Source organism: Oncorhynchus kisutch, linkage group LG15, assembly GCF_002021735.2.
Source record: "Oncorhynchus kisutch isolate 150728-3 linkage group LG15, Okis_V2, whole genome shotgun sequence".
Classification (NCBI taxonomy): domain Eukaryota; kingdom Metazoa; phylum Chordata; class Actinopteri; order Salmoniformes; family Salmonidae; genus Oncorhynchus; species Oncorhynchus kisutch.
In genome coordinates, this window is record NC_034188.2 from 62,649,731 (window position 1) to 62,662,133 (window position 12,403).

The window sequence follows — 12,403 nt, forward strand, 5'->3', positions numbered from 1 at the left end:
CGGGTTTTAATCCCTCTTTCTCACCCTCTGCGAATTGTGTTCAATTTGCTCGTCTTCGTGCTCGTGTTGTCTCATTGACCCGAGTCAGCAGGGCTGCCGGTGGGCTGTCTTGTCCGCTTGGCCAAATTGCGACTGATTGATGAAAAATAACTATTCTCACAAGCAGCACCGTTAGCCGAATAACCCCCACCCTACAGCAAACGTGAATACGATGTTATTTTCACGTGCAGCTATCACCTTGAAAGTAGGCTTTTGTAATAATAGGTTGAGGTTATTTGTAAAATATTAGCAGAGAACTGTTGATTACGCCAGGTCCGTCGATTGTAAATTTATTTAGCGAATAGTATAGCCTATTTATTGTCTTTCCGACACACATCTTGAAGCGTTTGTCTGGAGAAATTGACAGCCATGAGAGAAGTATTCTAGCTCCCAATTCTATGCTGACAGTCTACCTTTCACAGGTAGCAACAGGTGGGGGCGCTAAAATGATCCCAGGGAACCGAGGAACACCCTTACTGCCGCTTTTCAGCCTCCATGTTACTTCACTAAACCAATATACTCTCATGTTGTCTGTGTTGTTCACTGTTTCACTCTGTCCAAGTTCATTTGACAGTGATTCAAAGGTGTGTGTGTGTGTACGTGCGGGTGCGTGTTTACACACATGACATAGTTTGCTACCCTTGGACATTAATTCTACGTGACCTGTAGTAAAAATGTATTATTTACTTTAATATACAAAAACATCAATGCATTAAGAAAGGCTTTTATAAACACGTCATGACAGCGGGTATATCGTTCTTGACAAAACAATGGAGGAAATATCTTCCCACCAACATTTACCTGCGTTGTCATTGTCTGTGGTTGAGAGTGAATGGAGTTTTTGTTTCTTTTCTGCTTCTGGCAACACAGGTTGAAAACACACAATACTCCATGCAGCTCCGGGAATGTTCCTGCCTGCAGCCGGCTCTCTCCTCCCGGGCTTCCCAAACTTTGATCAGCGAGGCCTGGCCGCGGAGCCGCTTGAGCCGTGCAGCATGTGGGTTGCTTTTTCAATTACAACCCAGTTCGTGACCCTGGCATATATCATTAACCCCCCCAATCTCACTGCAGCAAGCTTACACAAGCGTAATGGCTCAGGGCACACTAACAGCATCTTATTTGAGTGCAAAATAGCAGCATAAAGACGTACTTGTTTGCCATTCATTGATTTCTGAAAATATATTTAACAAAAGCACCAAATAACTTACTATCTTTAAGCATATCATGCGATTCAATGAAACATCCATATCATGGTTTCGGTCGAGTGGCATTGAATGGACCTTAATGGATAGTTTCAGTGATAACAGTGGATTACAAAAACAACTAACCACAACCTCAAAATACCTCAGAGATGGCAGTTTTAGGATGCTACTGATAGCAAGGTGTTAGAATAACATAGCTACTAAATCCGTAAAGTATTTATGCAATGCATTATAGCCTAATGATTGTAGGATGTGCTTCTCCACCTGCATTGCTTGCTGTTTGGGGTTTTAGGCTGGGTTTCTGTACAGCACTTTGAGATATCAGCTGATGTACGAAGGGCTATATAAATAAATTTGATTTGATTTGATTAAACGACGCGGGTTAAACCGTAGGATATTTTGTGAGTGATATAGCCACCTGGAAGAGATTTGATCCTTTGAGTAGTCCTAGAATAAATAAAAAAGCATTAGCCTACGGAGAAATGAGAATTGCCTGCAGATTGATTGATCTTTTGTACGCCTACTGTTTACATCTTGTGAATACTGACAAGAACCGTAACAATACATGATTCTCTAGTTCTTTCGGCGGGTAACTATGACAATAGTGCTAACAGTGATTTGTACGCACCTTTGAATTTGTGTTGCAATGCTTTTGTCTTCGTGTCGATAAGCTGATCGAAGTCTTTACTAGATATATTACAACCTCGTTAAGGTCATAATGCTACTGACTCACAACTTGTAAACAAAGCTGCTGTCCTCGGACATTGTTAGGGTTAGAGATATAGGACAATTGAAAGTTACATGCAAAGTGTATTTTATGCATCTAAGGAAATTAAGAAACAATTAAAATCCATATGGGTGATGTAGGCTACAAGTATGTCTACCTACTATATAGGGAAAGGTATGTCATTAACTTCACTAGAAAGCTTCATGTTATTGCTGCATCTGCAGTTAAAATTAACCGAAAAATAGGCCACATCTGAAATAAATGGGAGAGTATTTCCTAGGTGTTGGAAGTTATCTGACTGACTTCAGAAATGGAAGGTATAAAAAATGTTGCTCTGTCCGGAGTACCCGCTCATGTGCATTTCACCCGTATCCCTATGGTCTCATGAGTCTCTCGTTCTGCCCCTGAACAAGGCAGTTAACCTACTGTTCCTAAACCATAATTGAAAATAAGAATGTGTTCTTAACGGACTTGCCTAGTTCATAAAAATAAAAACAACTTTGTGGATAGGTCATGTAGGCCCAGGGGTCCTAGTACCACTGGTTAGGAACCGCTGTTATAGACTAACAATTTTGGTTTGTTCAAATGTCTTAGCTCAAATAGGTAGTAGAGACGACAAGTTAATCAAATCAAACTTTATTTGTCACATGCGTAGAATACAACAAGTGTAGACTTAATGTCCTATTGACAACATATATGTGCACATAGCATATCAATTTCTGTTCAGGAACGTAACTCTATAACAGCCTTGATCAATTTGATGTGATGTTGCAACACAACATGGAGAGGCTGGCTATTATGTTTGACATGCACTCAGTTCCCTTGAAAATAGCCTTGTTGCTCTCTACTATGGGCTACAGTCCTATCAAACTCGTGTTGATTTAACAGAGTTGAACTTGTTGACAGTGCTTCAAAATTCAATTTTCAACTCATGCGACCGAATACATTGAATCGTATTATATACAGAAGCGATATGAAATTACTTGGGTCAGGGGGAAATTACATTTATTTCAGACATACTTTCATTTAGCAAGGAAAGCACTTTCCCGTGTTCAATTTCGAACGTAACCGCTCACACGATGGTCTCTATCATTGAATCAGAAATAAGTGTACACATAGGCAGGCTATAATCTTGCTCAGAATCAGGCGATTGGGGTCTCAGTTTATGAGGAAGCGTTTCGTTTGAATAAAATCATTGATGCATAAAACATTTTCATTGGACACTTTGGCAATGTAAACAACACAGAACTGTTAGGTTAGGTTATTAAAAAAAGTATTCGCCTCCTGTTAGACGATTGAAAAGCCTGATCTGAAAAGTGATTAAGATTACATTTGTACATTAAATTAACAATAATAATAGTCCTATGCGAATTGTAATTGTTTAGTGACATTTGTTTTATTCACTAAAAGGTCATAAAATGTCATCAACATACCTGCAATGACCACGGCATTTCCCAATATATTTTTCTGTCATATTCATACGAACAATAGGATATAATACATGGTATTGCCTTTGATTGGTTTCAAATGGCTGGCACTATAAATTAATTCGAAGTAGACCTATTTGATATCTAGTTGTCTCCTTTGTGGATCAAAAGAGTGCACTGAGGAAAGGAAAATAATTATAAGTGATTAAAAAAGAGGGAATTTTACTTGCCTAACATACATATTTGCTAACAATGTAAGTCTTCCTAGTCTATTTAGTTGAGAGGATGACAACAATTAAATGACAGCAATCAAAATACTATTTCAGATCTGATATTGTTAAATGTTTTGTATTGTACACACATTATAATGCTATTACAGTCTGATAAATGATTGAATATAAGTGAATAACAAATTCCATCACATTTCAAGACACATATGTACACAAATAAATCACACAAAGTTAAAGAAATACAGTATATGAGGTTGGATAGAGATGACTTTTGATCTGTAATTTTACGTTCTTTGGGCAGCGAATTTTTTTCTGTGTGATTTTGAGCAAAACAATGTTCACAAGTGGTTGTAGCTAGCTATGTATCAATACGGCTTCTCTCCTGGTGCCAACCTTGGCTCTCCTCTCGCTGCTCTATCTATTCACAGGGTTTGCTGGCAGAGGAGGATGGGTATAAATGGAGACTGTCACATGAGAGGAGGGTAAAAACCAGGGGCATGTTCAGGAGGCAGACAACATTTTGAAACAGAGTGAAACAGCTAAGGTGTGTCCTCCTTTAACAGGCCCCTGCCCCTGGTAGAGGTGCCAGCTGGGGCACTGGCCTGGGCATGGTTCCCTCAGACTCAGAGAGACATTGGCATGCAGGGCATCATGTCACAGTGTGGGGCACCAGGGGAGCGTCAGTGGGCAAACCATAGAAATATAATGAATAGAACAGGCGTCCCCATTCAAGTCAATTATGCCCATAGTGGAGGTGTCATAATACCCATAAAACCCAGTGGTCAGACTGGGAAATGGTTCCAATCATTTTTCCCATCATTAATTTTTCCCATAGGGGAATTTAGAAATACTTCAAATTAGGGCTGTGTTTCTTGTAGGCTTACCCTGGTGTGATGTTATGATAACCATGTAAATCTCTCTCGGACAAGGTGACTTATCAATATATTTGGCTCTATTTACTCTCAGATTCAAAAATGCTAATTAGCTTCAAAGTAGACATCACGCAAAACTACAAATCTCTGCAAGCTCCTGCACGTCATCTCTAGCTGACACCTCTGCTATCAGGTATTGTGTCAATTTAAAACTGGCAAAAGGGCAGTGCTGAGGCGTCACTACAGCCTCGGGTTCGATCCCAGCCGGCTGTGACCGGGAGACACATGAGGCGGCGCACAATTGGCCCAAGTTAGGGAAGGGTTTGGCCGGCCGGGATTTCCTTGTCTCATCGTACTCTAGTGCCTCCTTGTGGCGGGCCGGGCGCCTGCAAGCTGATTTCGGTTGTCAGCTGGATGGTGTTTCCTCTGACACATTGGTGCGGCTGGCTTTGGAGTTAAGCGAGCAGTGTGTCAAGAAGCAGTGCAGCTTGGCAGGGTCGTGTTGCGGAGGACGCATGGCTCTCGTTCACCTCTCCCGAGTCCGTAGTGGAGTTGCAGCGACGAGATAAGACTAACTATCAATTGGGGAGAGTTTTTTTTTTTTAAACCAAAAGACAGTTCACAGAAATGTCAGTTTAAAGAAATGTAGACAAGTTATTTATTACTACATTTAGCTAACAGACAGTTAATCCAGAGATTCTTACCTTTGCCTCGATTCGGCAGCCTCCTCCAGGTCATCATGGCATTTGTAGTTCTTAATGATAGCCACATTAGCAGCTAATTAGCATTTTGGGGGGGGGGGGGTAAATACAGGCAAATTATTGATAAAAGTAACCGGTTATCAAAACGTCACTCCAGGGTAACCCTACATGAAACACAGCCCTTATTTTAAGTGTTTATAAAATCCCCCATGAATGATGATGAATGGTAGAAAAATGATTTGAACCATTTCCCTGTTTGACCGCTAGGTTTTATGGGTATATGACTCATACTGTGGTACTCTATGGGTGGACAAGTCATATGTGCTGTAATTTGTTGATTAAACTGACATTACAAAAAAATACATTAGTTTGAATGAACATGGAAAGGATTGCATCACATTACCAGGCAGCCACTGTAAGTGTACCCATGTGTTTACCAATAAAAAATGCCAGGGTTAGAAGTTCCAAGCCCATTCAATTCATTCTTTTTCTATGGGGCAAACAACCTGAAGGCAAGAGCAGAGCCAGTGCTTGTTGGCCTGAGTATGCCTGCTCAAACACATTCACATGGGCATTGTTTCAGTCTCTGGCCTGGTTTTGCTCCTGTCTAAGGTAAGTGAATTGCATTGAAACATAGGGGCCCTACATCAATTAGTCTTGTACTGATTTGAGATTCTTGAACATTTTGTAGTTCTTTTGATTCTTGTTCTGAGTGTCAGATAAGTTTTAGAGTGTTGTATTCACAGTCTGCTTTTCCACAATAAACTGGCAGAAAATGTGTACTGGCTTTGGTGTGGTTTATTTATTTTCTTTAAATTAAAGGAGAAGTCTCTACATTTACAGAAGCACAAGCTGCTAACTTTTGTACACGTGATTAAAACAATGACTATGCAGCTGTTATATTTACTCAGTATATATGAAATCATTGAATATCCAGGGGTGATAATATAACACAGCAAACTATTTTCCAAGTCTTCAGTATTTCATTAACACGAATGTATAGCAAATAACTACTCAGTATTGTACAAAATCAATATTACAGTGAAAATGTATTAATAAGCATGTGTTCTGCATTAAAAAGGATCAATTAATCATGACCCTTTTATGTTACATTAGCCAGTGACCAAGCATCAGTAGCCATCGACTCATTCAACAAGCAGAATTACGGGAACATGGCTGTGTTCAATAAGGTGAAACATTGCAGATATAAATATAATATATAGATCTGCAATGACTCCTTTTGCTACAGGACATATCTGATCTATAAAATGTATTTCTACCCGAAAGTCTTGTAACGTTGCATTTTTCAGAACAGACCCCTGTAGTCAGCCAGTCATCCATTCCCCAGACAAAGGACTAGGATTGTATCGTGTTTTTAACACCGAATACAAAATTAGTGACCAATTATTCAGAGTCTGTTTTAAGCCTTTCTTTCTGTTCTCACTAGTGCATCAGATCAGACTTCATATCAAGTCCTATGTGGTCTGGTCAAGTCCAGCAATGACTCATTCACTAAGAAAAGCAAGCCGGCAAAGTAATTATTCAGCGTACAAGCGTGTGCTTTTGTTTGAGTTGTGTGTATACAAGAAAGGAATAAGCCTTTTAGTGCACTATATAGGAAATAGGGTGCCATTTGGGACACCCATGATCATCAGAGCACTTTTTATACACACACACAGGAGGGACTGAGTCACACACTGCTCACTCAATACACCCGGCCTCAGCCTTCTCTCTCACACGGAGCAGCACACACACCCAAAATGAAACACACGCGTTGTGACACATTATTCCCCCCCACACACACACACACACATAAGCATAAACACATCGGCAAGTGAGAGAAACACTGGACAGTTCCTGGATTTGGAGAGAGAGAGAGGAGGGGACCACTGCTCACAATAACATCCTAATGAATATCAACATGGTGAGAGACCATCAAGACTGTCCGGCTGTGCTGTGTGAAGCGGTAGGATGAACAGTAGTTAGCAGACTTGGGTTCAAATACTTTTTGAAATAATTTCAAATTCTTTATCTGGGATTTATTGAGCTTGTCTGGCGTAATGGAACCAATAGAACAGTCGCCAAAATGTAGTCCCCTCCCATCAGGGATTCCAGGCAGACTAAAGCAAACTCTCAAAGCATTTGAAAGATATCAAATAGTATTTGACCCCAGGTCTTGTAGGGCGGTAGGCAGGCTGTCTCCTGGTCTCCTCTAGGGGAATCCGGAGGGGAAGAGACTGAGGGGCTGGCTCTCGTTGGTGGGCAGTGGAGAGCGGTAGCCCTCAAAGTTACGGGGGATGGAGCCGCTGGTGGAACCAGAGCTGTTGCTGAGAGTCTCAATGCTGCCCTCCCTCTGGAGCTCTGTGGGGGTGAGACACACACACACACACACACACACACACACACACACACACACACACACACACACACACACACACAAACACAAAGAGCAACGAGTACATAAAGCATTTATGAAAATAGCAGAAAATTCCAATCTTCTATGAGCTGTACATTGAACGTGTTGTAACGGTGTAAGTAGATTATGTAGTGTTGAGTGGGATTTTGTCTTGTTCCTGTCTGTGTACCAAACCAATACAAATGTACATTCACATAAAGTCGCCAGATGTTGTCTTTATCAGAGGCCAAGTTGGAACTACAACCATTTTGCTTCTCCCTATCCAACTATCAGATCTACAACAGATGAAGAGCCTATCGGGAACAAGAAGTAGGGGCTGCTCCTGGACAGGAACCCAAACTCTGCTCCCTCTATTAGACCAGACTCCCTCCACTACCACATGTCTCAGGGTTGCTTGGTTTGCTGTCAAAAACACTCTCTCAACCTGATTCATCAATCATCCCAGTAGCTACAGTAACAGTACGGTACTCCAGCTAGCAATCTGCTCCTTCAGCACCCTGTGTTGACTGACACACTGTCTGACAGGCTGCTCCAACACCATTCACAGGAAACTGTTACATGTTTCTATAATTGGACAGTCAGTCCATGGCCATACAGAACATATTAAAGATTTGACATGTTTCTATAATTGGACAGTCAGTCCATGGCCATACGGAACATATTAAAGATATGACATGTTTCTATAATTGGACAGTCAGTCCATGGCCATACGGAACATATTAAAGATATGACATGTTTCTATAATTGGACAGTCAGTCCATGGCCATACGGAACATATTAAAGATATGACATGTTTCTATAATTGGACAGTCAGTCCATGGCCATACGGAACATATTAAAGATATGACATGTTTCTATAATTGGACAGTCAGTCCATGGCCATACGGAACATATTAAAGATATGACATGTTTCTATAATTGGACAGTCAGTCCATGGCCATACGGAACATATTAAAGATATGACATGTTTCTATAATTGGACAGTCAGTCCATGGCCATACGGAACATATTAAAGATATGACATACAGTAAAACATATCCGTCAAGATGGGTGCAGGCTGGCATCAGGAAGGAATAAAGGCAGTGATCTACGTGGTGAATTGTGACACAGATCAGACATACAGTATACCTGTCATAGGCCGTGCGGTATTTTCACCATTATTACTCTGCTGCCTGCACAGACATGCAACTGTACCCTAACACATTCAGAAACTGACAGCTGCACAAACTTATATGCCAACATATCTGTGCTCTTGTACAACTGACTAGGTATCCCCCTTTCTTTTCTTTCTTTCGCTCACTTCCTCACTATTTCTTGCACACGCACACACACAGAAGGTGAGACAGCTCTGCTCTCACACAGTCACAAGCCTTATACCGTACAAATGAATGCTTAACTCAAACACGTGCTCTCACTTATACATCCAGTCAATTCAGACATCAATGATCACATCCCATTCAACATAAAGCACTTGAAGCAGCTGTAAAAGCCTTGTATAAATCCAATCCATGACATAAGTAAACCAGGCGGTGTGGACTGAAGGGAGAGGTTACACTGGAGCCATGAGAATGTCCCACGAGAAACAGTAGCTGTTGGCTTCAGATCTGACGAGCTACACAAAGCCGCCCTACCTTCCACAGAATCCACGCAACACACCACTCTGTTCCACATGTTACTCTGTCCCACCTCCCTCCCTTTTTCATTTGCTTGGATACAAGCAGCAGAAACACAGTCACAGCTGAACAGTGATCCTAGTAGCTGACGACGACTACTGTTCCACATTGGGGTTTACTCTCACGCACCCCCTCACATGAGTCCGCAAGCACGCGCGTATGCACGCACGCACGAACACACACACGCACGCACGCACGCACACACACACAGTATGGATGAATCAGTAATGATATGATATCTAATGATATGACTTTGTCAGCTGTAATGGTGTAGATCTGCTGTTGTCTCTCTGACAGACCACACAACTCACCTCACTCTCGCTTCCTCCCCTTGCTTCTCCTCTGGGTTCTCTTCTATCCCATTTCCTAACCCATAGACCCTCTCTTTTAACCCCTAACCTCTGTTTTAACCCCTAGCCCCTCACTTCTAACCCCTAGACCCTCACGCTTAACCCCTAGCCCCTCAAGCCTAACCCCTCACTCCTAACCCCTCACGCCTAACCCCTCAAGCCTAACCCCTAGCCCCTAGCCCCTCATGCCTAACCCCTAGCCCCTCACTCCTAACCCCTCAAGCCTAACCCCTAGCCCCTCACTTCTAACCCCTAGACCCTCACTTCTAACCCCTAGACCCTCACGCCTAGCCCCTCACTTCTAACCCCTAGACCCTCACGCCTAACCCCTAGCCCCTCAAGCCTAACCCCTAGCCCCTCAAGCCTAACCCCTAGCCCCTCAAGCCTAACCCCTAGCCCCTCAAGCCTAACCCCTCTCTCCTAACCACTAACCATATATCCTAACCCCTAAACCATTCTTGTTCTAACTCATAATTAGGCCTAAGTTTCATCCAATAAATTGATATCTGGATCAGATCTTGCCCTTGATAACATCTCAACACCTAACACTCACAAGTCAATCAATCAAACCCACACACACCCCAATGCTCACACCCTCAACATAATGCCCTCCGCTCTAATGTGAATCTAAGCTCCCTAAAACTTGACATAGAGCTGACCATATGACATTTAGTTAACCCCAACTAACCCATCCCCTTCAAATCCCCCTGGTTAACACTACAGCTAGTCTGTTAACAGGATGGATTCACTCAGCTGTACATGGTATCTGTACATGGTATCTGCACATGAGACCTACATGACAATGACTGAATCTAAATAAACAAAATCAACCACATTCTGTTTCAGATTGGTTACTATATTTACATTTTCATTCACATTACATTACTCCACAGTTACTAATGTAGTTACTGTGTAGTTAGATGTAATAATAACAATTAATGTAAAACTTGAGACACTTTCTACTAAAAGACATAACAAATAACATAACAAACACCAAGCTGAATGTCCTCATGGCTCGATCTAGCGAGGATGGAGTTTTGCTTTGTGGCAAAATGCAATAACAGTTCCACTGGGCTCAGTAAATACTTCATTACCAAGTGGACTGACTGTGGAAATGAACGTCCAGAAATGGTCCAGCAGCCTGTCAATGGTCTAATCCTCTTAAACTGTTCTCTTCTCACTTCAGCCTGCCGTGAGCGCGCTCACACACACACACACACACACACACACACACACACACACACACGCACACACACACACACACAAAATAAATGTAAAGAACTGAGACTCAACGTACAAACATGTAAGCCTCCTCACCGAAAGCATGTTTGTGCTCTGTGTGTGTTTGCAGTGTGTGTGTTTATGTGTGTATGTAGGATGTGGTGAGGGGGCTACATTAAGTTGAGATGAGTGGCGAGAGGGATCAAAGGGAAAACAAAGCAGCTCTTAATCAGTGGGTCTGAGCCAAGGAGAGGAAGAGGACAGGAGAGCAAGGAGAAGAGAGGAGGACAGGAGATCAAGGAGAGGAAAGGAGAGGACAGGAGAGCGAGGAGAGTGAGGAGAGGAAAGGAGAGAAAAGGAGAGAGAGGAGAGGAAAGGAGAGCGAGGAAAGGAGAGAAAAGGAGAGCGAGGAGAGAACAGGAAAGAAGAGAACAGGAAAGGAGCGTGGCGAAGAGAGGAGCGAGGAGAGAACAGGAGAGGAGAGAACAGGAAAGGGGCGAGGCGAAGAGAGGAGCAAGGAGAAGAGAGGAGCGAGGAGAATAGAGGAGAGGAGAGAAGATGACCGGAGAGGAGGAGATGACCGGAGGAGAGGAGATGACCGGAGGAGAGGAGAGGAGATGACTGGAGGAGCGGAGAGAGGAGATGACCGGTATGGAGAGAGGAGGAGATGACTAGGGTGGAGGAGATGACCGGAGTGGAGGAGATGACCAGAGTGGTGGAGATGACCAGAGTGGTGGAGATGATCGAAGAGGAGGAGTGGAGGAGATGATCAAAGAGGAGGAGATGACCAGAGAGGATGAGATGACCGGAGAGGTGGAGATGACCGGAGTCGAGGGGATGACCAGAGTGGAGAGTGGAGGAGAGGACCGGCGTGGAGAGTGGAGGAGAGGACCGGAGTGGAGAGTGGAGGTGATGACCGCAGAGGAGAGAGGAGGAAATGACCGCAGAGGAGAGAGAAGGAAATGACCGCAGAGGAGAGAGAAGGAAATGACCGCAGAGGAGAGAGGAAGAGATGACCGGAGAGGAAAGTGGAGGAGATGACCGGAATGGAGGAGATGACCGGAATGGAGGAGATGACCGGAGAGGACAGTGGAGGAGATGACCGGAGAGGAGATGACTGGAGTGGAGAGTGGAGGAGATGACTGGAAAGGAGAGAGGAGGAGATGACCGGAGAAGAGGAGATGACCGGAGAGGAGATGACCGGAATGGAGGAGATGACCGAAGAGGAGGAGTGGAGGAGATGACCGGAGAGGAGATGACTGGAAAGGAGAGAGGAGGAGATGACCGGAGAAGAGGAGATGACCGGAGAGGAGATGACCGAAATGGAGGAGATGACCGAAGAGGAGGAGATGACCGGAGAGGAGAGTGGAAGAGATGACCGGAGGAGATGACCGGAGAGGAGAGGAGAGGACAAAGAGAAGAGAGTGGAAGAGATGACCGGAGGAGATGACCGGAGAGGAGATGACCGGAGAGGAGATGCCACTTTTTAATCTCTCTCGCTTTTCTTCCTCTCTTCTTCCTCTATCTCTCAGAGTCTGGGAGTGA

The 12,403-nt window shown here is 43.4% G+C and overlaps 1 protein-coding gene across 6 annotated transcripts in view; it reads right to left on the reverse strand.

Annotated features, from left to right (window-relative positions):
* Positions 1 to 2,588: 2,588 nt before the first annotated feature.
* The window catches only part of LOC109905648 (BCAS3 microtubule associated cell migration factor), a 405,490-nt gene continuing 395,675 nt past the window's right edge, over positions 2,589 to 12,403 (reverse strand). For all 6 annotated transcript variants that reach the window (XM_031790754.1, XM_031790752.1, XM_020503154.2 and 3 more), the window contains one exon: positions 2,589 to 7,559. In XM_031790754.1, the coding sequence (XP_031646614.1) occupies positions 7,411 to 7,559 (149 nt within the window). In that variant the 3' untranslated portion in view covers positions 2,589 to 7,410. The remainder of the gene's footprint in view (positions 7,560 to 12,403) is intronic.